We start from the raw sequence: 27,612 nt of genomic DNA on the forward strand, positions 1-27,612 counted from the left end.
AATGTTCGAGCTGTCAGTTGGACAAGTTCAAGCTGTCCGAAGCTAGACCTACCGCAGTCTGAAAACCCTCTACTTGTCTTCGATGAATGAATCCTGTTAATTCTCGAACCTAGCTGGTGTCACGTGGAACATTAACGTGAGACAAATCGTTCTTCGAAATCCAGGAAGCAATTGACTCGTTTTCGTTCGATTAAAAAACGCAATTTTTGCAGCCAGATGGGTTATAGTAAAAAAAAGTCCCATTATAGTTCCATTCCTGACACCTCGGCTCGTTTATATTAAGCAGCATCGATATCCTGTTCAAGGGTTTCAACGGGACAGTCGACGTCCTGACGCGATATTAAAAAGAAGTTTGAACGACGTTTCAGCGGGAGATATTATTCTGGATTCAGTGAAGTAGCAATTGTAAGATCGATCGAGTCGACATTCGGTTTAACGAAGCTCTTAACTTCTGACTTTTTTATTCCATTTACGTGTAAATCCTGTTCAGCAGTCGATACCGATAATAGTGACGTGAGCCTGATGAAAAGCGGCGAAGACGATCATGACTGTCTTTTATCTGAAACTGACATTATTTATACGGGAGCAATTTGAGTGGTGACCTATAGCCTAAAAGCCATCCTTTTGCTCAATGAAATTTTGATTTTGCAACTTTATCGGCTGACGATGGACAAATTCTTCGATACAGGGTGAAATGGAAGAACAATTGGGATCAGTGTCCAAGAGGAAACTTGTCCTCAAAAAGGGTCACTTATGCTCTCAAAATACCATAAATTGTTTCCATGAATATCATTGGCTTTCTTTCGAAGCTGATAGATGGAACCCACGTTATTATATTATTCCTTGATTGATAAGAAACCTGGAAGAACGAAATTGCTTCGTTCTTACGAAACTCACGGCACAAATGAAGGGGCAGGGGTGTCCCATTCAACTACCGCACACTGTCGATTCGACGATCGAAATTTCTCCCGGGAATTCGGGGGCGACCGTTCCCCTATTGCGCAACCTAGTTAGCAACAATTCGCCATCGGCACATTTTCTTCCCGTACGTATCAACAAACAATTTTCTCGCGGTATGATGTATATTCCACTGGAGCAATCCACTTTTGTCCCGATAAAACTTGTCAAGAATTCGTGCGAACTTCTCGAAACTGCTAAGAGTTGCAATACGTATTCACGCTTCTCTCTTGCCCACCCGTATCATTTTGTCCGTGTCACCTTAAATTGTTCTCCAGGAATAAGTCGGTTCTACTATGCTTTCGACTAACGTTACCACTGTCCCAGTTTTCGTGGTCCTCAATTCTTTCCGAATCCGTTGCGTGCAGCATGTCACGGCGATACGTGATATCCTCTTTCGCGATCGGATCAGAAGACTGAAAATAAAGTTAGACCCAGAATTTCTTCACGAAGAAAGACTGAAAATTTATAAAATATTTGTCACAGCTTTTTACTGTTCACTCTATCTTCGTAACGTATTTCATATACCCAAAATATCGGATTCAGCCGCGCAAACGAGGATGGTCCCGCGTGCGATCACCATCACGGAATATCGAAACGATCGTTCTAAGACGTGACAGTCGAGTAAACTTTACTCGAACGTTATTCATATCCGTTCGAAAGTCGTAAACCCCGGGGATCTAAGACCGCAACCGATAGCGTTGGTAATAAACTCACCCCGTTTTCCACGAACGTATCCCGATCACACACGAAGATCAAAGTGTTAATCCGTTCCGATTGAGTCCTTCCGATCTGAGCCACGAAGTGTGTAAATAATATTTCAGCGGCTCGTTGCGCGTGTGACGTTCAGCTTAACGAACACGTCCGAAGATACGATTCCAGTATCGTGGGATAATGGGATGCAAATCGATACCGATTACGAATAATAGAGGAGAGAAGGGTCGATACACAAAAGGAGACGCCGTTAAACGATGCCCCACCGTAAATGACGGTCACGGAAGTCTCTGGGAATTATCGTCCAGCTGAATCGGTGCCAAGTGTCGTTTTTACTTAACTGCATAAATCTTGGACGAGCCTGCGTGCAGTTTCAACGCGGCATTAGCCGGCGTTCATGCTCCGTCGCTGCCTGTTGACAGAGTCATTTATATCTCGAGACGGACAAACGAATCGAAGCCTCGACTAATGTGAATGTGGATTATCGATGACAGATCCGTGCAAACGAACCTGGCCAGGAAAGGGAGTGGAGGGAGCAATGATGAATTAATATAGCATAGGCTGTACAGTCGGCCGCGCGGCTTCAAAGGATTCAGACCCAACGGGGACGCGCATTTAATTCAGGGAATACCCCGGTTTCTTCGTATACTACGGCGCAATGTCAGTCAATTGAATGACGTTCGTCGTAATACGTGTTAGACTCTCTGTCGACGTGCACGGAAAGCAGGATGCACACCGAATGGATTATTATAAGTGTTTGTAGCAGACGGTGTATAGAGCTAATGAAGCCGATTCGGGGAATTTAAAAGACCATTAGTGCACCAGGTGATTCTGGAACGCTTCCTTTGAACAGCGAAACGAGAGCATCGGGCGATTGTGCTGGAATTAATGGAAAACGGTTTTACAATTTCTTTTTTTTTGTAATGCAGATTCTGTGGGCACCGCGCGTTTAATTATGTAATGCTCTGTTAATAATCGTTACCCTGCGACGTGGGCTGACGGGCATGAGATATTGAAGTGACCTACATACTTCGAAAGCGAAGACGAAACGCTCGAATGAGACTGCTTTTGGTTTTGTCTTTTGTTCGTCGTGGGTACAGTGTGTGGATGTTGGTTGCTGTTCTGTGGAAGCTTGGTCTGTCCGTACTGTACACAGCCATGAATGAAATCTATGTCTGTATAATATATAAACACTTTCTTTAGTAAATAAAGTTTTATAAAAAATTAATGTCACAGTATAGTGACGGTGAACAAATTTCACAATCTAAAACCACTAAATCTTGGATGATATAAGTGAAATTTATTTTGTAAACACAACGTATCTTTTACGGAGGACTCCACGGATTAATGAACGAATTTTGCCTCTGGTTAGCGAACGCGTTACCATTTGAACTACGTTATTTAATCGATTTTGAGATAACTTATTGTTAGAGTAACTTCTGCCCCTCAAATTCATGATTTCCAGGAAAAATTTCAGGCTCGTCTGACGACATTGTTGCAAACGAATCTTCTTGTCCGGTGAACATGAAACCTGGGCGGTAAACTTCCTAGTAAAAGCACGGTCCCTGTGTCAAGGAATTTAATTTCACGCTACACATCACGATGACATCGTTCATATTCCAACGTCTTGCGCCTGTTTGACTTTCCGTGTAGGATGGTGTTTTTATTGAGTGATAGGCTTCCCTTTCAATAAAAAGGGATGAGAAGAACTTTTTATTATACGTGCGAAGTGTATCGTAGAATAAAAGGTTGCAATATAGTGATCCACTATAGCTTGTTCCAGAACTGCGAACAGTTATCGAGACCTCCATTACATCTTTCATTTCTCATTTAATTTTAAGTTGTATCATGACTTTCGGTATACCTTGTACACTTAAATTATGGAATTTACTCCTTATTCCACGCAGAACACTTGAGCTGCGCCAAGGAGGAAGAGAATATGTTATTCCGTTACGATCCTGATTGCATTAAATTCCCGAATCACCAGGCCTTATTAGTTGAAAGAGTCTAAATTGATGGGGGAACGTTCTGACCCGGAAGATCTCTCTCTCTCTCTCTCTCTCTCTCTCTCTCTTTCTCGATAAAGTCCGATTACGTCTGGGATGTGCGTGGACAATGGATGGGTTCCATTATGGCCAAAGTCGGCATCGAGCGTCCGTGGCGAACGTTTAGAGTGGAACCAGCGTCCTTTCGCGTGTAACCCAATATTCCTGAAGCTTCTTTGGCTCGTTCGCCCACGAAACCGACATTTTAAACTCACGGTAAATTAAAAATTTCCGACTTGGAACGTTATCCGCAAATGGTTGGTCCGGTGGAATACATATGTGTATATATCGAAAATGTAGGACGCCGTGCCGAAATGGGAAATAAAACGTGGAAACCCCCGGGAATGTATTGCTTCCACTTCGGATCGAAAATGTTTTCGGATGAAAAAATAAAAAATGACAAATGTTTCCCCGTTGAAATGATAAAACAGCCCCGAAGAAGCACAACAGTGGACAAGTAATTCAGGATCGGCAAATTATGAAATATATGGCGAGGAAATAGCGTTGCGATGTATTCGAGACATGCGGCTAGCTCAAAACGGCTAGCCTGGGCAATACGTTTCGCTGTCCGGTTGCCTGAATAGCAGTGAATAGAGAGGATTGTGAGAGCAGAATGGAATGTGCTTGGATTCCTAATACGGGATTCCGTTTAACGCGTGCTCCCTTCTTTTGTACCCCCCCTGGCCACTTCGTGATGGAGGTAAAATCTACATGAACAACGAGGAGAAGATCGTTTCGAAATGCTTGGAGGATCGAGGCTACAGGATTCGTCTTTCTCACGCTGCGAATTTTAACCGATTGCCGATACTGTTCACATTCGCCGCGTAGGAGTGGGAGAATTGTAAACATTCTTGATTACGTCAAGGACATTTAAGCTGTAGAAATCTACTAATTACTAGACTATGAATTTTACACATTTATTCCGTTTGGTTCTGATTTCTATAAATTAATCCATTAGAAATCTATATTTACGTAAGTGTATAGCAGCCTAGTTGGTTCTCGAAATTCGATTAAAACGATGAAAAGAATGGCTTCGTATAGAGGCCTATCGATAAGACAGAATGAAACTGTAAATTGTCGAGAAACGGTTATTTCCTCTACGGAGATAAGAATGATTGAAATTTTAAACAAAATCCGCTCTTTTTCTCCACCCACCCCATTGCATTAGGGATTTATCAAAGCTCTGCCTAGAGTCAAACTTTCAACGTCCAATCTTTTCCGCCATTTCCGTATAATTCGACGAAACTTTTTCAATTGTGCCCACGCGGCAGTCGGTGTATGCACATAAACATCGTGAATAAAATACACTCTTTTCTATCCGGTACCCGGTCCCGTGTCGCATCCGGAATATGGAAACAATCTTTGTGGAGCACTAGAGCGACGAAAATGAATCCGACTTTTCTCTTTGAGTCGACCAAGTGACATGGACAAATAGCGAATGGGAATTTCTACTTCGTAAGTAATCGACGATATTTCCACGAACTTTCTATACAGTTTTTCCATTTCTTTACAGTTCCAGTAATTTTGCGCATGGTTTTGTTGTTTAAAATTAAAACGAACGGGAAACCGATTCAGTCATTTAACTTCCTTTGTAGAAAATTATATCCTAATTTCTTTAGACACAAATGCATCATCAGTCTGTGAATTTTATTAATTTGTAGCATACACAAAGGTGCAGAATACAATTTTCTTTACTTTCTAATAGTCGAATTTTTATATTTTTTACTTTGTAGTCTTTCATACTATTTTAGTGGCTTATTATGGCGACGTTCCTCCGCAACGGTCGAATGACAAAAATTAACATTAAAAGAAAAAAATAACGAAAAAAGAAAAAAGAAGAGGAAGTAAGCAAACAGTGAAAATTACGTTTTTCAATTAGGACCACATGTAACCTTTCGGGCAAGGCTAACATCGTAACAGAAACGAAATTAACGTTGTTATCAGAGCGCGCGTGCAAAGGGATCGAAGAAAGAAAAAAGTAAAGGAGCACGCATGCGTACCTGGGGGCGCACGGCGCGTTCGAGAATCGTGGCGGGCCGGGCGATCTTCATTCAGTTCACCGGCACTATTTGCTCGTCGCGGTTGTCGATCTTCCGGGAAACCCGGGACAATTCGAACGGTCACGTGTCGCACGTAACTGTCAAAATTTGCAAAATTTTACACGCGTCGACCAAAATCAATTGTTTATGTGAACAGTGGGGTCATTTACGATGGGACGATCTAACTTCTTTTCGTCTCAGTGATCTCTAAAAGAAAGTTCGTAGAAACTCTTCAGTGTGAACAATTAATCGCGACGTGTTTGTGAAATTTCGACAGCAGGCCAGACACTTGGTCTAAAAAGAATCGTGAATGATTATGTTAGAGAAGGTTTCCTTTTCACGGGTCGCGAAAACTGCACAGTTTGTGGCCATTGTTGGCGGAACAATGCTGCACCGGGGGATATGAATGAAAGGGGACCGGCGTTAAATTTTCCCGCGACTACTCGAGGGCACAATGAAGGAAACGCGCAATCGGTATTTCTTTGATATCGTTCTGCAAATAGGAAAGGGTAGGCGTTACTACAACGTTCCCATGGTAGATCAGGGTAAAATGAAGTTCTGTATACGACACGAGGCGTTCAATACAAACGGATATTTTTATTTGTTTTCCCTATTGAAAAGAAGTAGGATTCAAACGGTATTTTGGCTAGGGAATTAATTGATATGTCGGTTAAACTATTGATAGTTCTCTTGCTTTTTATAATAAAAAGGTTAAGAATCGTGGAATGTTTTCTGATACCGAATTATTTCTGTTAAATAATTGGGAGAATACTGTGCAGGTGTCGTATGATGTATTTAATTATCTTTGTATAATTAACGAGTGATAACGTTTCGAGGTAAGCTTCCCGTTCACCTTTCCCGAAGCGTGGACCATCAGTGGCGCTTAATAAACGAAAAACGAATTTCGGACTCCATTCGGGTTGTATTGTTCCTTTTCATACACGACAGACAATATCTGGATGCTTCAACGTATAATATTACCATCGGAAATTAAGATTTATATCAATTACCTGAACTTAATAATTCATTTTAATGTTTGCCCGTCATCTCTTACGGAAGAGACTTCGCGAAAAAAAAAGTATATTAAAAGTCTAGAATAATTTTTGTTAAATGTGGTTTTTGGTTTCGAGAAAAGTTACTTCGAAAATTTATCGGATACACGTGCTATTGAATAGAATGCGCCTGACGTGTCTGTCCATTACCACTTGTTCTACTTATGTACTGTAAACACGCGGGTATACGCACCCGCCTTTAAGTCACCGAGCACTTTGTTGCTTCGAGGAAACTGAAAACTGAAACAAATATTACAATTTTTTGACACAATTTCCTTAATTTTCCTTAATTTCCACCTAGAACATAGAACACTAGAAGAAAGTGTCCGATGACTTATGCACGTGAGCGTGCTTGTCCACTTATTTTTCAAATTACATTTTTTCAGAAATAAAATCCTATCAAAAGAAATTTACTCTCCTTCGACAGACTTTGTACCGATTAATTAACTCCCACCGAAATGTACCACAAATGTTCCCACTTCCACTGTATACATCCGAGCAATTTAATACGCGCGTCAACACTCGTCGAAAGTGGAAGTCAAACGCGGCGATCTATTTCCAGAAGTGAAAATTGGTAAAGTTAAAGCGGTTAGGGCAGGTCGTTCCATGAGCGCAATTCATAACTCGTTGACGCGCTGGGTACGATCGGCCGGGAACGAGGCAGAATTAGGTTCCGAATAGATTTCGATAACACAGGAGTTAATTGGTGTTAACCGACTGTGCCAAGGTAAATACATACTTGAGGTGCCGCGACCCACATACGGCGTTTATGAGTGATAGACAGGATAGCCGTACAAAGGAGACAGGATAAAAATATTTATTCCCCGGCCTACTGGCTGTAATAAGACACGATTCGCCGGCGAATTGAATGAACGGCTATTTTTACCGTTATATAGGTTACGTTTCGATTTTCATTAGTAAACACATGGTTCCCGATAAAATAACAGAACATTGCCTTCTGCAAATTTCAACGCCGGAAGAAAGGGTCGATCAATTAGGGAAACTTATCATCTTACATGTATATCGTATGCTTTTTCAACGGTTAATCAAAATGCACTGTCAAGTGGTAGATGGTTAGTTTTCATCAAATTAAAATGCACTCTCACCGAGTACCATTTACTGAATAAGAATGTGTTTGGTGACGTGTAACGGATTGCATGGTACAATGAATGAGACCCTATTCCAGTCAACACAAGTGAATGATTTATAGACGGCGGTTCATCTCAATCAGAAAGATCGTATAGGGAGGTTGTCGTGTACGGAGGATCGTCTAGGATGATGCTACTATATTCTGACGGACGTTATTTTAAAATGTCGGAAGTGTTCTAATAAATAGTTATCTACTTAGTAGAATATGGAGCGAATCTGCTCAAGTACACATAAAATTGAATCTACTTATACGATTTCTTTGATTGATTTTGATTCTAATACTATATAAATTCAAAATCAATATAAAAAGAGTAATTAAAATTGCTGAACGGTCTAAAATGATATATTTCCTTAGAAACTTGATATATTTGTCTATTAGATTGGTAGGGAAACAGTTCGTACCACTTTTTGTACCTCTAACGAGCAAACTCTGCTTCCACTAGAGGGTAAAGCAGCATAGAGCCTCCTACCACTTGGTGAATTTATTTCAAGTACTGAAATAAATGTTAAACTGAATGTTAATTCGGTATAAATTCCAGTAACTCCCGAGACGAAATGGTAAGAGGTTCTTCCTCTCGCCGCTTGTTTCCCCCCAGCAGAAGCTGAGTTTGCTCGTGAGGATACCATGCATATATGACCCATAATCATCATAATCATAAAGTACACAAATTACGAAGTAATCAACTAACCTTCGTACAACGTAGTCTTATCGTTTCAATCGAGTCGTTAGCAACTCAAACCTTCGCCAAAAACAAAAAAAAAACACTAACCGCCACGGGGAGGATAACGAACCTATTGTAATTCGCTCGACACGACGACAGGGGGGCAGATTGATTAAGTTCGAATTGGCTGGTTTGAAAAGATTGACGAGTGCTCCGGTCGAGGGCCACGGGATCTGTGTGTGGGTGGAACGAGTGATTACCGGTTCGGATGTGTAACGAACACCCCCGGCGAAGTGTCACCCCTGAGGAAGCGAGAGCCCAGCAGTCACCAAGAAGCACTTTATAATGTCACTGAACACCACGCCGTTAACGATAACCACGGTCGCCTGTGAGTCGAAGAAGGAAACCACCGTGTCCAACGTTCGTTCCACGGGTTTCGATACGCGATTCCCGATGGATTTTCATCGCGATTCCCCGCTGGTACACGAATTCGCCGCTGTCCAGAAAATCTCGTCGCGGGTACGCGTCGTTGGGCTGAACGTGAAACTGCCGACGTAAGGGGGCGACCGGTCACCGTCCGTTGTTAACGACCCACATATACACTCGATGCTCGTGATCCGTGAATATGTAAGTTCGTCGCCGGTGGTGCGCGATCGTGTGTGAAAATCAACACCACGTGACTGGTTGGTTGCGCGATCGTGGACACAAAGTGGAATTCCAGAGGGATAAAGTGAACACAGGACGATGGACTGTTGATGAGGCGAAGGATCGTGGGCGACACACAGAGACGGCTGGGATACACGCGAACTGTGAACGTTCCTGATTGGCCACCAACCGGACGAAAATGTTGTCCACGGTGTCCAGTGTCGCGCTCGAATTGAATTCTTCCTACTACGCAACGATCATTGGAAACGACAGCAACGACAGTTTCTCCGGTACGCTAACCGCCACGGGAATAAACAATAACAAATCACATTTGAAATTAATTGGGCTGTGAATTGCTCGAAATATATATATTCTGGACCCATAGAGCCCAGAGTGTCGTAAGTCACACTTTTCAAAAATCAATGGCGTGTAAACCTTGTAACTTTGAAACCGTTCGGTATGAATTGAGCAGGAAACAATCGCTAGCTTCGAACTGTTGAATGGATTTAAGACAAGTCTCTATGTGTAGAAATGTAAACGAAAGTATGTACTTAATATAATTTTTAGAGTATTATGTACCTGTATTAAAAACTAGACGACTTAGAACGAAATAATTTTTACCATCGGAAAGAGAATATTTGATACAGGAAACATGTGAAATGTTATTTTTTTTTTTTTTAAATAGACTTAATGCACTCGTGCTCTGGGGTCGAGATATAGTATATCATTCGCTTTCAGATTGTTGGTGATTTATTGAATTACATTGCCTGTTATCGGAAAATTAATCGGAGCTATTGGAATTCATAATCGAAGTAATCATCTTAAAATTATTCGTATAACGGCGTGCTTGACACGCAAGGTTCCAAATAACTTCGAATCGACGTTCATACGGAGCAGTATGTTATTTCTAAGCTAAGAATGTTAGATAAATGCGATCATTCCGTTCTTGGTCGAAGAAAAATAATTCGTTACTGTCCAGTAGTTAATTTTATATAGTAAATTTTTTGTTTTGTCCCGGGATAGTTGGATAAATAGAAATGATAGATGTTAACATTGTGAATGGAAAATACCTTAGTGCTAACATTCGAAAAAATGTTACTGTTTCAGTGATCGAGTCTGAAAATGCCACGGATGTTCTATACATGCTGCCTGCTTACATTCGCACGACGTCCATGGTTGTCTGCATAGTAGTGATGGTCCTCGGCATAATAGGAAACCTTATGGCGAGTCTTATATAGCTGATATTTATTGGTCTGAACTTTCTCCAAGTAGATAACGATGATTAATAGAATTCATAAAAAACCTGGTATTATGCCTGATAACCTTACACGAAAACCATGTGGTATGTACATAGAATCGTCAAAGCATATTGGGACCAACATAGAAAATCTACTGTCTATTAGGCAACCTACTAGTATATGGTCCGATATCGCTAATACAAGTTCTAAACACTTCTGTAAAGTTTACTTCCCAGTTTTCTACGAATTCATCATTTCTAAAAGCATTCTTAACCATTTTCTGCCATCTGTACCGGATTTCTTAACAGGACAACTGAGAATTCGGGGTCACGCGGTCTCTTGAAATTTCGACCTGCTAACCAAGGTCGACCACTGTTACAAAAACAATTTGTCCCGTTCTTCAGGTACCGTTGGTCGTGTTCCGGGGTAAGGACATGCGAAACAGCACGAACATCTTTCTGGTGAATCTGAGCGTGGCCGATCTCTTCGTCCTTCTGATATGCACCCCCTCCGTTCTCGTTGAGGTCAACTCCGGACCGCAAGTGTGGCCACTCGGGGAACACATGTGTGAGTCATGATCGCAAATCATATTACGTATATCTTGTTTAGGGTGTCCCAGTAATCACGGTACAACCAGGGAAGAGGGTGATTCCTGCGCGAGTATAAGCCAAAAATGTCGAAGAAAACCTTTTTCGTAGGAGGCTATACTGTGGACGTTTATACAAATTTTGATTTTAATAAATCATTTTTATAAGAATAAGTTACAGAAACGAGAACCAAAGGATTGTGTTTTAATAGTATTATTATTTATTCTTCTCATTTATTAAAATAACGACATTTGTAGCCTACAGGCAGAAGATTCTCCATGAAAGGCAAGGTACAGTCGCAGGACTGATTATATTCAACCTTACCTTTAGATACTCAAATGTGAAATAATCATATGGAATAAGATTTTCAAACTGAATTTTCTGAACTATGGCTTCCTATAAGATCAAATTTTGTTGTACATCTTCGACTTAGTTTTCTACAAGGAATCATCTAGTTTCTGGACGATGATACGATTATTGGAACACCCTGTATACGCACGGTTCACTTTGTATAGACTGTTTTTTTTCACGTGAATGCAAATGGAGGGGACTTTGAATAAGCTGCTACGTTTGATTGATAAGTTGCAGTATCACGTCTTGAACCACCCATAAGAATTCGCAGTTCAGTTTTAGAGACTCACCTCGTCATAAGAGTGATGCGAATCGAATGAGCCATGTGTCTCTCTTGTTCAATGCTATAATTCCGTAACACGTTGGTCGGTAATTCGATTCCCACGAATCGACCAGCAACGAATAGCAATTTTTACCGAGACGCGCTGTCATCGATAGGCTGGTCTATAATCGATATTTCAACCGAGCCGATATAGATTGTTTGTCGGAACGACCCGTTTGGCACGGACAAACAACGCCGCTTGTTTATTTGAGAAGCGTTGCGAATATCGATCGTTCGAGATTCAAACGATCGGTCAAATGATTCCTAGTGCTTCTGGTTTTTGCTTTTTTACTAAGAATAGGAACTGACGATATTGTATGGAGTTCGTGGAAAATATCGGGAAAACCGTATCATTTCACGGATAGATTTGACATTGCTAAGAAAATAGTTCGAAAGAACGGTAGATAATTTATTGTAGTATAATGCAAAAATCCAACCATTTACCTATATTTCATCATGTAATTTATTTTTTTAATAACATATATATATTATTGTTAGACCGCAGATTTTATGCATTTGCCACGTACACGACTGTATAAAACTCCCGATACAATCTTTAATAAGATAGATATAATTCTATTTAACCCGATTTATCCATAAATTACTTCATAAAAATCTCTATTTTCATAAGCTTCATTTTTTTCGTGAGCTATATCACACAAGCACTGTGTTTCTCATTACTGCACATTTTTCGTTCCCTTCAGTGCATTTAATAGAAGAGGCTCGATCGTGCAAATACTTTTTGTATTCGTTGCAAGTACAAAGAGCCGTGTTCAGCACGCGACATCAGGCTGTGCCGTTATTAATTCTCGCCCAAAGGATCCGCGCGGTTTAATAATCTGACTAAAAAAAAAACACTCTAATCCAATAGATGAACCCTTATTAGGATCAGGTTCATTGCGCACAGACCAATCGATATTCACTTTGTCCTCGATTTAATTTCGCGATCGTTCTGCTCGTTCCTCGCGGTGCCTCGGTGGTATCCGTCATCGGACGAGTAACCGATACACCTGTAATCCGTTTAATATTTACGATTCATAATGTCGGTCGAGATGGCCCGAGCGGGATGATCACTGAGAGATAAATCGGCACGATTTTATATCCTCTGCTAGAAATCCCAACGGAATCGCGAAACGGTCGAGAGGAGGGTGAAGTCGGTTGAGTGGGTCCGGTTCGTCAATTAATTTCCATCGAGCGCCGAATGCCGTTCCGGCGTCTATTAACCAGGTTCAGCTCGAATTCGTATTCCAAGTAGCGGCGGTGAGAATCCCACGCTGGTTTTAATTTCAATCAGACCGCCGCCGCCACCGCGCCGGTATGCCTCGGTGTCGTTTCTCGTTGTTTGGACAGTGTCCAAGAAAGTGTAACCGCTCGAAAGCGTTTCACCGTTTCAAGGAAAATAACGGGGAGAAAGAGAGAGGTTCTGCGATCTTACGCCGAAAAGTACGGCGAGACAGAGAGCACAATCGAATTTCTTATTTCTGCTACACGGAACCGGATACTGGAGAGGAAATACAGCAAATTGTGTTACTCGTTGAGTAATAACGCGTGAGAATTTCTTCGAACGTTCTTATTTATTATACGTGGTCTCGTGCAGGATGTTTCTTTTGGAAAAGATTGTCTTCTTAGGAGAAATGGCAGAGGGAAGATAAAATGCAGTAAAAAGTATTCTGTCAACTTGGTATGCAAAACATACAGTTAATCAAGTAAGTGTTAGAGAATCTATAAACAGTGTCGGTGGCTCAACGGTTTCTAAGATGGCCGTCATCTTTTTGCGCGCGAAACCCAGTTTGCTGTGAAAAATGATACATAGATGCTTCTCTACGTGGTATATATACCTTACATTAAATCTCTGATACAGAAATTAATATGACACTATCTTTATCTTCCTTTTTTTTTAAAATAACTCGTTATCTGTTGATTGTATCAGAAAACGTTGTAATCAATTATTGTATTGTGTATCAACTCCAGCGCTATACAAATCCGCAAACGATTAACTGCTAAATCGCCTACACCCTCGCACTGTCAATCGCATTCCCATTGTATTTTCGTATTAACTTTACGCGAAATATCCCGTTCCCTGGGACAGTTAAAGTCGAACCGCATTAGGTTCGCGACTAAATGCAACCTTTTATCTAAAGTGCACGCCCGTTCCCAAAAGTACCGAGGTGTTTCTTCTAACGTAGGAAAATCGTCTGACCTCGTTTCCGTACGGACGTACGAACGGAGAAAACCGAAACTTCGGAAGAGAATCACGAGGTGTCTTTTTATTTTTTTAATTTTTGTCATACCTAGAGGATGCAGAAACAATTGCAGTGGCTTCAAAAATGTTTTCCACTTATATTCACGGTTTGCAATCCTCCTGTACGGGGGTATCAAATTCTCCGATGGAAATTCATTTCATCGAATATCAAAGAGAGCTTTAATTCGATTTTGTTTAAAAACGTTCATCTGTTTGTTTGCGATGCGTTACAAAAAACAGAACGTTATCCATAACCCCATCGAAAAATATTAATCCGACGCAAGCATTTATAGAAGGGCTTCCCTGTTGAGTTATTAACACGCGTGATTACGCGAGGAGTTGCAGTTTGTGTATGTAATTAATTACGTTCTTGCTTATTCCGTTCTCCATGAGAATTTCCGTTCTCATTAGCCAGCGTAAAATTTCAACTTTCAAAGCTTCCATCGGAAGCCGGAGGCTCCGTGAAATTCATTAAACTTATCTCGACAGATGGCTGCGTAGGAAAATATCATTTAATGCGACACTTGACAATGATGAAGGTTTTACGCTGTCCGGATTAGAAACTTCATAGCAGCATTAAATAATTAAGATGAATAAATTCTGCAGTAATTCGAATGGTAGCGTGAGAATGTCTTGAAATGCTGCCAACAGAAAATACAAAGTCGCTGGAACGAGCCTCGTGAAATTTTTCAAAGCTATCAAGTTCAGTCGTAAAGAGTGTTCGGACAGTCCCTAATTATACAAATCAATATCAGGGGTGTCTATTTCTGTTTAGTCAGTCAGTTCAACGCGTGAAACATCCGCAGTTTATTTATAGTTTCAGGATTAGAAAAAGCTGAATCCTATGCATTCATGATCAATGTAAGTTATTCGAATAATAATAATAGTAGGAGGGAAAGTCGAAGTATTCTGTGCAGAAGAAATATCATTTTTCAGTGTGCTTCACTTCAGCTATCTAAGCAAAATCATGAAAAAATTCAAAACTGAAAATTCTGCCCACAAAGGGTTAACCCCTCGTTACTGGTGACCGACACAGAAATTTTAATTCGTTCTTTTTTTCTTCACGATACACGTATTAACCAACCCGCTTCGTAAGTCCATGTAACATCACACCCTTCGTAAATTCCACGATCACGTGAGATCCGTTCACCGGTGAAAGACAAGCCACGTCGACTCGAGAACGTCTCCCTGGGGAGTGTCGACGAGCTTTAAGAAGATTTCCAAGGAACGTACGTCGGCAATCCGGCGTGGTCTTTATCGTACGCGAACTTCATGATCTCCTTACACCCCCCGAACACTCTCCCCAGCGAGCAACAACACTCTTGGCGGTGAGTTATGTCGACAAGAGGAGGAATCTTCAGCGATCGAGGATTAACGCTCGCGAGGAACAGGCCCCAGTTACCTCTCGACGAGCAGATGCTCGCGTATCTTCCGAAGAACTTGAAGCATCTTGACATTTATCGAACAGAAAATACCGGGGTAATATAGCATTTAACAGTTTAGAGGTGTGCAATTGTGTTCGTCTTCGCGCAAGTTACTTCTTAAGTACCCAAATCATCTTCTGAAAACCTAAATCATCCGATATTGTGTTGAACAAAAAATGAGAGAACTGTATAATTTAACAATTCGAAGGAGTGTAATTATGTTTGTCTTCGCCTAAGTCACTTCTCAAGTACCCAAATCATCTGCTGAAGACCCAAATCATCCGATATTGTGTTGGACAAAAAATAAGAGAACTGTATAATTTAACAATTCGAAGGAGTGTAATTATATTTGTCTTCGCATAAGTCACTTATCTCTATTTTTTGACTAAAGAGTAGGAGACACGGATATTTCAGAACTTAAAGGAATGCAATTGTGTTGATCTTTGCATAAATCACTTGTGAAGAATCCAAATACGAGTAACGTATAATTGAAGAGTTCAAAAGTGTTTACGTTCACCATATCTAGAAATTCCAAGCTGGACACAAGTGAAAGACGAACTTCATTATTGGTTTAGAAGAATCTATAAAATTCGATCTAAAGTTCCGTGTAACTAATTAAACTCTGAGGGCCATAAGTTGACACCGTACTCGTAGATCGCATATCTTCTCGAATCTTCTGAGTGGAAGATAAAATTTAATCAGTTCCAAAGGGACGGTCTCGTAATCTTAAATGAATCCTTAAGGTTACCCCGATCTACGGTCTAAGGACGATCCATATATTGTATCCCGCTACGTTTGCTACATGTTCCGAGGAAATGAAGGTTGAACTGTAATGTTTCACCCGGAAGAAGTTTAAGTCTAAACCAGCTCCTCCTTCGCGTGAAAAATCTTAGATTTATTCGTCGCCGTTAGTCTCACACAGCTCGCAATTGCTTTTCGTATCGTGTTGGAGAATTTTCGGGTTGATTTATCCTCGCTGCACTCCGTGTTCACCTTTTTACACACTACCTGGATATTCTCTACCTTCGTTCTTTCTCAACGAGACGTGTTTCTTCCAACAAACACGAAGTTTGATAAATATATATACACCACAAGGTTTCATCGTATATCCACGATTTTGTTTCTTTTCTTTCCGGCTTCTTCACCCGCTTGTTCCCTCGCCCAGTTTCACGAACTTCCCGATACTTTCTAGAAAACAAACGAAACAAAACCGCGCCCCCGATGCTCGAACATTATATTCTGCGATCCAATATTCTACAACCACACACGAAAGTATTGTTCAAAGTAGAATTACTATTTTCTTCTGTTTATACGTGAACTTCACTGGAGAGTGTAAGTGAAACTTGCGCGTTCTGCAGGGAATTAAAGTCCATCGGATGAGTTTCCGTGGTTCTCTTATAGCTGAAGATTTTTTGTTTTACTTTTAACCGACCGAAAGAAATAAACTCCTCACTTTTTAATATCTCTCCACCGAACAAAATCTGTCGACTCAGTTTCCTGTAATTTATTGGTCATTCGTAAATATATGTAGAAATCAACATTTCACAATTTGACGCTTTGAAAATTTTTTCTTACCGATGTATAGACAACAACAACTTATATAAAATTAGTCTAAACTTTTTTTCGATTTCTTCCGTAGTTCACAAGTTACAAGCAAATAAGTAAAAAGATACATCATTAGCTAGAAATGATGGTTTCTTCCTTAAACTCTAAAAATAGCACTAATTAACGGGTTTTCAATTTTACAACATCACAATAGTGTCGACTTCTCGTCACCATAAGTTCATTTTGTCCCCATGTGCAATATGAGCATGGACCAATGCAGAGTCGAAGCAGTCTCTCGTTCCAAAACGAGCACCCCCTATCCAACATCGAATCTCCTGTTTCGAGTAGTCACCCCCCGGTCGATCGTCCCGAAACACGGTATTATACTCTTCTTTTTTTGATCAATGACGAGGCATCGGTGCTCGTAGTGGCACTTTCTGAGCCAAGGAACGATTTGATCCAATGCAAGAATTAGGGGTGGGGGCGGAATCATGCAGCGAACGTTTCGTGGAGAGGGTGTTCTGCGTGTGCTTATGTATATGTTTGGCGATAGGTGCATTTTGGGGGATGGGCAATGAGAATAGCATTTAGGTGTCCGAGCTTTATTAGACGCGAACACTGTTCCCCTTAAGGAGTACTCCCATTCGGAGGGGTCAAAAAATCGTTTTTTTTTATCGTATGAATTTCACAAAAATTTTACTGTTTCCTTGAAATGTGATCAACCATGTGCGAAAGACTACAAGTTCTTTGGTCCATTAATTCTTCGTTCGAAAAATAGCTTAAAAATATTTCCACTCCGAATGGAAATACCCCTTTAAGTTGACGTCATCACTGTCATTTTAACTACGGGTCATTTCCCTTGCATTCCTCGGGTTCCTCTTGCTCATCGAGAGCTTGCTTACCGGGGAGCCACGTTCCGTTAATAAAGTCGTCTGTATTCTAACGTCCACTGGTTTCGCTGCTTTTTTTCGCCTTTTCGCGACTTTATTCGTTTTCCTATTAGACTCGCCTCTCAATCGTGAGGGACTAATTGGAGAACGTGACTGGGAGGAGCACTTTGGACAGTCGATCCATAATGTTTTAACGTTAACCTGGGGAGAGATAACGAATCGCTTATAGAATCGTAACGGAAGATCATGGGTATCGTGGTGGATTCGTTAGTGGTGAGATATAATTGATAACGAAGTGATCCCTCATGATTAAGTAAGTTGGAAGCTCAAAATAAAATTTTTTCCCATATTTGAAAAGAACGGAATATTGAATATTTAGAGTGATTCAGAAATTTGTTCACGGAAGGCAATCGCATTTATTTAAGCAAATTGGTAATTTTACTTCAAAGTTGAGAAAAATTACTTATCTTGCAATTTAACGATTGAAATTATCACGTGTTTGTTACTTAATAAAGTAACGTTCAAAGTTTTCAAATATCTTCTGGAACACCCTAATATTTCAACGGATTTGGGGAAATTATATAGTTACCAGTGATTAATATTATCTTCTAAAATAACCTTCGACCGGGCCAACAGGTCCATTCAGCGAATAAACTGGTTTTCAATCGACATGTAATTCAATTACAAACAGATAGTATTAGCGGCGCGACATCATCGGAAAACAGTTCGACCAGGCCAATTTCATTCTGTTAACACGCCCGTCGGGTCGTTAAATAGCACCGCGCTCGCCGTTTCCCGTGCAACCGCGATTATTGACGTCGTAAAATTTCGATTTTATCGCCCTGGCTTTCACGCCTGTTCCCCGTGCTCGAAGTGTCCCGCGAAAAAGCCTTGTAACGACCGACAATGCGTGTTACCGCTAACAATCCCTCGTTTTCTGTGAAATGTTCATTCGTATAGCACCTATGTTAAGCCTTATTGAACAGTTTGTGACCTGAAACCGTGTGCAGAGCTTTCTACAGAGTAAAATCCATCGAAGATTATTTGATTATTGGGTCCCGACGAGGCATTGTCTCCATTTGGTGTCGAGTATACAATAGACACTACCGCGATATTTGCATAAATAATAGAATCCACGTTTTCTGGAATTTCCTTTGGGGGTCTTGTTGCACCCTGAACAGCACGAAAGGATTAAGGTAGGATAGAGAAACGACGAAATACGTACAACTTCGAGAGATATAGAGGGAAGAAACTGGGATTCGATCCTCGTCGAGTGCCTGAATGCTTCCTAATTGTTCCTCATTGATGCTCCTCGCACGTAACACCATCGCCGTTCCGCAAGTTCCCGCGCGAATAAGACGACGAAACTTGTAGTCGAGTATAGAGCACCATTGAACGGCTATGATTTTTCAACTCGAACCGGAAACGAAACGAAAAGGGGTATATATTCGGAATTGAATTGGCGTGTTTCACGAATTGCGTTGGAACTTAAGAAAATACTTTTGAAAACAGGTAAGGTAAACCAAGCAGTGAATGACCGAATTGTTGAATTTATGGACGTTTTGAGATTACAGTAATGTCTCGATGAGTGCGACGTACTCGGGTCCGCTTCGGAACATTCATCATGGAGAAGTATTATTCTCAGCTTTCAACGTAATCCCAAAGGATCTTCTTCGCGATTGTACCTGGAACAGTGGACTGCTCTCTAGAATCTCTGTACAATTGTTATACATTTCTCTTCGACAAAGTCGTGTAAGTGGGTGGTTAAACCGGTGTAAAATACGATGTCCCCCCGGTTCGAATCAAGCTTTTACGACTTCGGATAGTGCAACTGGAGCACGAGATTCTGTTTTCGTGAGTTTGACCGCTAAATCGAGACAGAAGGGTCGCAGAAGTTCTCATTTCACGCGAGACGAGCTTCCAATGAGATATACGAGCTCCATGAAGATCTTGGAAAACGTCTGGATAGCGTTTGAAGCCAGATAAGCTTGAGCTTGAACGCTGTATTTCATTGGGAATTTCACGTAATCGATACCCTTTGACGCCAGTCTGAAAACGTTGACCATATGAGAACGTGATAGCTTCGATTCGGAGCTACAACTCATCAATACACGGGTATATGAAAAAAATAATATCATAATTCAAATTCCGTGCCATTTTAATTTTTACATATACAGGTTGGCCCAAAAGTCACTAGACCATTTAAAAATAAAATAACTTTTTAGAAAGAGCCACCACCCACTGTCAAAAAATAATTTCCCAGAAATATATTTATTGTTTATAAAAGCATAAACGTGAATGTTTAATACATAAAAGAATTATTCTATTTTTAAATGGTCCAGTGACTTTTAGGGCACCCTGTACTTGATCTGAAATTGTGAATTTGCAGACACTTTCGAAATCTAATCATAACCATTTGTACACAATCATCTTCCAAGACTGAAATTCATATGCAAGACATTTTACCAATACGTGTTACCAATACGTTCGTCTGTTTAACCTGTGAAGGTGTAATTTCCAGACCGACAATAAAGAGTCGCGTTTCTCAAGGGGAACAGGTCCTACACTACACAGACATCGCACGTTCAGGAGGGACCGGGCGGCGTTTCACCTGAAATAAGAGTTGATTCTGATCGAGTTAGCGAAACCATGTTCCACGGACGAAACCGTAAATCATAGAGGGTTCGATCGACGAACATCCCCGTCGTTGGCCGGTTGAAATTTATTGTTCGCGACTGCGCGGCTCGCCCGACGGGAAATACGTATATTTTCGGCGGCCACGGTGATTTATGCTCGCAATGAAACGCGATGACGAACTCGCGCTAGTTTTACTACCGGTCCCGAAGGAGAAAAAAAAGTCTGCCCTGGGGGTTGTAAAGTTAAAATAGACGATCTAGTAACGCGTCCACTTTTTGCTGAAACGTCTTCTTACGTGAAAACTAGAAAATCCTGTGTATCCATGTGTACTCTGTCGGTAATAATTTAATTCACTTATTGTCCCCATTTTTTAGAAGGTACAAACGAGTTCTAAAATAACCTGAAATATTAAACGTCTTTGTACCGATCCAAATTGCAGGGATATACACTCCCGTCTTTTCATTTCTGAGGTGACAGTTTTTCAATTTTTGAGGTGACAGTTATAGGGATACCGGGATTACGCTCAGATTTTAATTAATTAATACTACATATTTAACGTGGAAAACTATTTTCTTAATGAATGAGATATTAAATAATTTTATGTTCCAAACTGAGCCGATTATCAACACGGTTATCAATACGTAAAATGATTAAACAAAGTTACTCTACTAATCTTAAGGCAATAATTGGGGCACCTGTCCAATGCTAATATGAACTAATAAAACTGGCCTGAAATGTATCATTTTAATGAAGCTTCACATATTTTTCATACAGACCACGTATCCTAATACTTACGAACAGTAATATTCCCCCATTAAATTGAAATATCATAGTATTGCCATCTCGAGGCAAACAATAGATTAGTACTGCATCCACTGTATTTTACCATGATCTGTCCAATTTGGAAGTTCGTGGGCGACGAAGGGCGACAAAGAGGCCGTCTATCGATCCTAATCCAGTAGGAGGAATGATTTTATTTTCGTACTGTCTAACAGCAGTCACCCTGGATATCCCGATTTACGATCGGTTAAGGCTAAATTGGTGGCCTCGAGTTACACGTCGTCGGCGAGTAGAACTTAGGATCGTATTTTTAAAAATAAAACCGAACCCCGCGGGTGAAACGCGAGGACGTCCCTCGATCGACGTCTCATCCCTCCTCCACATCCCCCATCTCTTTACTCGAGGATCCCCGATAAAATGCCAACGTCAGTCATTACGGCCCCGTTTATTTCTTCTCGTGGATGTTTCGCGCCTTGTTAGCGGCATCTGCTGTTTGTTTCTTTTACGAGGAACTCCGCTAACGACCGTCGTCGCGATCGTGTCGTCGGGTTGCTGGCCCCGTCGAGGGAAGGAAAGCCTCGTCGGGAACAACAGCTGCGACCCCTGCGCGATCGAAACCATAATTTCGGGTCGACTGTCGGAACCTCTCTGCCTCCCCTTGCTGTCTAAACGTCGCAGCGTCGGTCCCTTCGTGCAATTGAATTGTAGATCGTTGAAAATGAAACGGTTCGACGCGAAAAGGCAATTCGGTCAGCGATGATATTACAGTGATTCTTGTGAGCCAATATTTTGGTAGGCCATTTCACAGAGACTGGAATTACAGAGGCGTTTATTCAGGGGATGGTTGAGATACAATTAATTGTAAATATTTAAACAATAGTAATAAAGTGGGAGTTGTAGAAATGAAAATTTGGAGGTATCTGCAACTAGCCCATTTATGTACCTTATCGCGTTGACTGCCACAGTGAAAAAGGCCGTACGTACCCAGACACAATTTACCTCGTTTTTTAAGTCATAAATAGTGGAATATACAGGGTGTCCCGAATTTAAATCACTAGGCCTTGTTCACTGGTTTTATGTTCAAATAGAAAACAAATGTTATAATATTCTCTAGAAATATGAATACGTCTAAACACCAGCAGTTTACTGACCAGTACAATTTCTAACAGTTTGAAATGTTTACAATTTCAACAAAATTCCACTAAATGTTAATATTGTTATGCTACAGCTTTATATAAGAAAGTTTGATTCCTAAACTCGTGGACACCTTGAACGGTCAATCACGTGCTTCTTAACGAGCCTTATTTATCGTCGTTCTCCATACTCAGAGTCTGTCATTAATTTCCTTAATAAAAATCGTCGATTCCTTTTTTAATGAGTCATTCGATCCACCCAGCTAATAGCAATTACCGTCAGCTATTTACGTTCCATTATCATCGTCCTAGTTTACCAATCGGTGGAGAGGAAACAATTGTTGCAGCTTATAATAGAAAGACCTCTTCTATTCCTGCTTTTGGACAACCGTCCGACAATATTCCGCCGTAGTGCAAACAGACCCGCAGGGGGAAATGTCTCTGAAACGCGAGAAAAGAAAACGTGACTACTCTGAGAGCTGTGTTTGCGCTGCAAACAACTCCTTGGCTTTGACGGTATAGACGGTTTACCTTAAAGTCGTTTGTCACTTTAATAAACTTCTGCCTCGTTGCCTAATGCGTCGCCATTACACTTTGTCTGCACGATTTTGATAGACCGGTATTTACAGTAATAGCAATAATAGCCTGTTTATACGAAGATAAATAAACGTGTCAATTTAGTTCACTCAAGTTACAGTTCATTGGTTAATAGAATTAGTAGTTAACAGAAGAATAAGGTACTGTTACTCCTATTTCAGAAAATCGGAAATTAACACTATATTGTCAGGTAGCTTATTAATGCGTTTTTAAATTTCAGTGCTTATATATGAGAAACCAATTCTATTATTTGGAACATCATATGTTTTTCGCTTTTTAAAAACAGCCTAATTTATTATTTATCCTAACTGGTTTTCAAATGGTTTTACTAGTTTATATTGTTCTCTTCTTAGTGAAACGTATCATATTTTTCATTATATTTTTTAACATAAAAAAAAGTGGAAACATCCTGTATATCTAAGGATCCAACTATATCCGGGTTCAAAGTAACCGAGGAATTTCGTAAAGAAAGAAGAAACCTAGTAACCGATCCACAGGTTCTCCCCGGGGTTATTCAGTGAAGATCCATCTAATTTTTCATCCTGCCCTATATCGAACCATCCTGATATCCGTGACGAGGCGGGACACCCTCCCAGAATTTCAATCCTTCCGTAAGGACCAGATATACCAATGGGTGCACGTGGCTCAACTGGGAAAAGCTAAAGGAAATTTACGAGCCCCTAAAGGGGCTGATTCCGTTAGGGTGGTGGCGTGACGTGGGATGTTGCTACCCTTCAAATGAAATCTGGTCCCGGACACCCTGAAGATTATTAAACTTTCCTTATTTTTCTTTCAACTGAGAATAAACTCTTCTGCAAAGAATAATTTAATCTAATTAACTGTTTAAAGCTCAGGATGACGCCCTTAGATACATTTCACTATATATTATTCGAATAAAATTGCATTCAACTCTGCTGTGCAATGACTTACAAACAATGGACAATCACAATCTTCTAGAACTCACAGATAAACCCTAGAAATTCAGAAACCAGTGCAGTTCACCAGAAAGAAAACATTTAAAAAAAAAAAAACACTGTACATTAAAAACGAATCAGGAATTAATATTAAGATCGAAAACCTCTCATCTGAATTCCCATCGATATTTCCGTTTCGTCTCGTCGTTTGACCTCCCTCTCTCTTTTGAACGAGCAATCAACGGTAGTTCGAATTGCTCAAAGATCGTTACGAAACATTCCACTGAAACGGAATATCGCGTGGCCGGCGAGGGAATGGCAATTAGTTGCCTCCTCCTACGCGGTGAACTCTCGCGATGTGTAGCGAAAATCCAAGGAAAAAATCTGTCCCGTATTCGCGGACACACCCCTGTTGATTCCATCGAGAGATTCGACGTTTCGAGGGGTGATGAAGATCCCACGAAGAACTACTCGCGTTTCTCTCCGTTGAATGGCCTGTGATCACGGCCAACCGTGATCAATGAATCACATTTTTTTTATCTTCTCTGCCCTACCGTTCAGACACCGAGTTAACATAATATTTCTCGCCGCGTCAGTCAGTCCATTCATTATTTCCACGTTTCTTGTTCGAGTCAGAGTTGGGAAAAATGTAATCTTACAAAATCCAAGTCACAGTTACAATGTAATTGCAATGTAATTGCGGGACAATTACAATTAACATTACATTGTAATTAACTATACTAAATTTACAATAAAAATTAGTTTTATTTTTTTCCAAAATGGCAGAATATTTATGTTAGGATAGTATGTTTATGACTCATTTATCCAAAAAAGTTATTTGAAAAAAAAACATTCGGAGGTACCTAAAAACTAATTCTTAATTTCTTAAATGAATTTTCATTGTTTCGTACCTGAATGTGCATAATTATCATTATATTATATAAATTCATTATGTTACAAGAATTTTTTTATTTTCAAATAAATAATTAAACAAGCTCACTTTTCCCAGTCTCCCCTACGTCACTTTTCGTATGGTTACCAAAAAATGGTCCCATTGTTTAAGTTTATACCGGGCAGTAAAAGACTAGAAAAAAATAATGGTTTACGATTGATTGAAGGAAAATAAAGTCCAGTTGAATCGAGGGTAAACGATATTTTTCTGGTCGATGGGATTGACGTGTTCACAACCGGCAAAATGGACCGTGTCGTCCGCTGATCCCTCTGTTTTTTATTTAGTCACGTATACGCTGACGCGTCGCGACAACGGGTAATTTTTCAAAAGAAATTGTCACTGGGTACGCGCGAAAATAGCTGGCTTAACGGCACGATTCCGTTGCGCTGTTTTCTAGAAAGATGGCACAGTTAACATTTTCTGGATACATAAATGTCACATTTGCTTTCTATTAATACAACGGAACTTTTCGTAAGTTTTAGAACTTTTTTTAGTAATACACATATATTCTTTCTGAATAATATAATCTTGTATACATAATCCTGTAACGTTTATCCAGGTGCATTCTCTCTGTGATAAACACATGAAACCATAATCTGATTAGATCCATGTTCTTTCACCATTCTACCAGTTATTATTATTTTAATGCAAGTAATAAATAATTCACTTCGAGTCCCATTCTCTGCTGCACCCAGCGACAAAGCCTTTCGCTCGGAATAGAACACCTGTCTGCACGCGTTACGATCATACGTCCGACACATTATGACCGTATTGACAAACGAGTCGCGATAAATTCATGAAACGTCGACGCACTTTTGTCGATACTGTCGCACACCCCAGGTATTTCTTGTCACATTCGGTCGAAAAGATCAGTGGACAGGTGTCGAATGATATTAATAACAGATTATATTGGTAATTAGACTGAGAATTATAATCATATTGGTAATTAATGACGTAAAATGGAACGAAAGTGCACATGATATATATTGTCTGCAGGATGTTTCAATTGAAATAGCCGTAAAAAGAAGAACATTGATCTTCTTCCTTTTCTTCTGAAGTAATTTTCTCGGTTTTTTCACCTGGATTCAATTGCACGTCGGATTTCTCTGTATCTAGTCAAAGTCAACGAACATTACTTCCCTACAGCAGCCATGTTTAATGTTAGTTAATGGGATCCTTTCTATCATTTCATCGTTTGTTTTTCATTCTTTGAAAAAACTAACGTCAAGTGTTAAATGGAATATTATAGTACCAAAGGAGGAAACTCAGATTATAAATCAAGTTTTGCTAGAAAATTGCTTTCTCCCTTCGGGCCATGGAACTAGTATTACCGATATTGGATTTCGTTGTGTTCATTGATAATATGGTTTTATTGCTTCCTTCGAACGTAAACAAGTTCGACCCTTATTGTACTCGAGGGTCAACCTCGGTTCGTGAGGTCCTTTAAACGGAAGCTTCAATCACCTTTACCTCGACCAACGTGTAATTACTCGATACTGTCTTGTGAAGATAGAAAAATTATCTACAGCAAGTGGAGATTACGAATAAGGATTAGTTTCTGGATAATCCCTCAATGTGAACTGTTACCATTTATGAAATATGCAGAATTCAGGATCGTTTATTGAGAATTTCCACAGTGCAATGTAAAACGGACAATATATAAATTTATAAATTCACGATTTTCGATAGGAATATTTAAAAATTAAAATGAGACAGACTTTTAAATTCTCCGCTGCAGGTTCTTCTGTGTTAACAATAAATAGAATGAAACTTTATCGAAACCTTTGTTCGTTTGAATTTTCCATGCTAAGGGGCGTTATAAATTCATAAACATCCGCAACCTACTTATCAGCATTTGGGACGAGTGAATTCATTATCCGGATTCAAGTTCGAGTCGGAGACCAAGTTGAAGTGGAATTCGATAGCAATGTTATTCTGCAGGTTTAATTGCGTAAGTCCATTTGCAAATGAAAGTCGATAAAGTAGATTCAAAGTCAGAGTCGAAGTAGGAATCGAAGTCACGGTTAAAATTGAAACTTGAATCGCGTACAGAATTTTGCATGACAATACCAATGCCTCACGTAGGTATTTCAAGTGAATCCTGTAAGTTGCCATTCAATTCGTCGGATGTCGAGTTCGAAATCGTTCGAATCTACATAAAGTGGGGTTCACAAGGATCCACGTCCACGACGAGCTAACCCAAATAGATAATGAAGAAGTCAAGCGGGCTCTATCAGTTTCTCTAGCTCGAACGATGGTGTTCCTGCAAACCCCCTGTCGCGTTGATAACCAGCCGGAATTTAATGAAAATGACGCAATCGGTGTGTGCATAGAACTCGTTTTCACAGGGGCCACTTGTCCCGCTTATCACCCCGAGTCGTCCGTTTACTGCCTTTGAAATAGCCTCGATCGGCAAACAAGTTGCTCGTTTAAACATCAAACCGAAGTAGAACGGATTTAGGGATTCGACGAAATCATAATCCTTCGATGATTCTTCGAAACGTCTATGTTTGTTGATCCAAAACTGTTGCGCTAATTCGTGAAAACTACAGATAAACGACAATATGATCGACACCAATTAGATACATATGTATATTTTTTATAGAAAAATACTCTTAATGTTTTCTGCTGAACTTTATCAGATCCCCCACTAATGGGTTTTAATGTATGTTATATAAAAATATACGTCCAGTCGATATTAAGTAATACTTTCAACCGTGTAATCATACGTCGAATC

The 27,612-nt window shown here is 40.2% G+C and overlaps 1 protein-coding gene across 1 annotated transcript in view; it reads left to right on the plus strand.

Annotated features, from left to right (window-relative positions):
• The first annotated feature begins 9,462 nt into the window (after positions 1 to 9,462).
• Positions 9,463 to 27,612, plus strand: part of LOC107186533 (growth hormone secretagogue receptor type 1) — a 45,742-nt gene continuing 27,592 nt past the window's right edge. The window contains exons 1-3 of the mRNA XM_015574425.1: positions 9,463 to 9,553; positions 10,371 to 10,486; positions 10,906 to 11,068. Of these exons, the coding sequence (XP_015429911.1) occupies positions 9,463 to 9,553; positions 10,371 to 10,486; positions 10,906 to 11,068 (370 nt within the window). The remainder of the gene's footprint in view (positions 9,554 to 10,370; positions 10,487 to 10,905; positions 11,069 to 27,612) is intronic.

Source organism: Dufourea novaeangliae, unplaced genomic scaffold, assembly GCF_001272555.1.
Source record: "Dufourea novaeangliae isolate 0120121106 unplaced genomic scaffold, ASM127255v1 scaffold65, whole genome shotgun sequence".
In the NCBI taxonomy this organism is placed as follows: Eukaryota; Metazoa; Arthropoda; class Insecta; order Hymenoptera; family Halictidae; genus Dufourea; species Dufourea novaeangliae.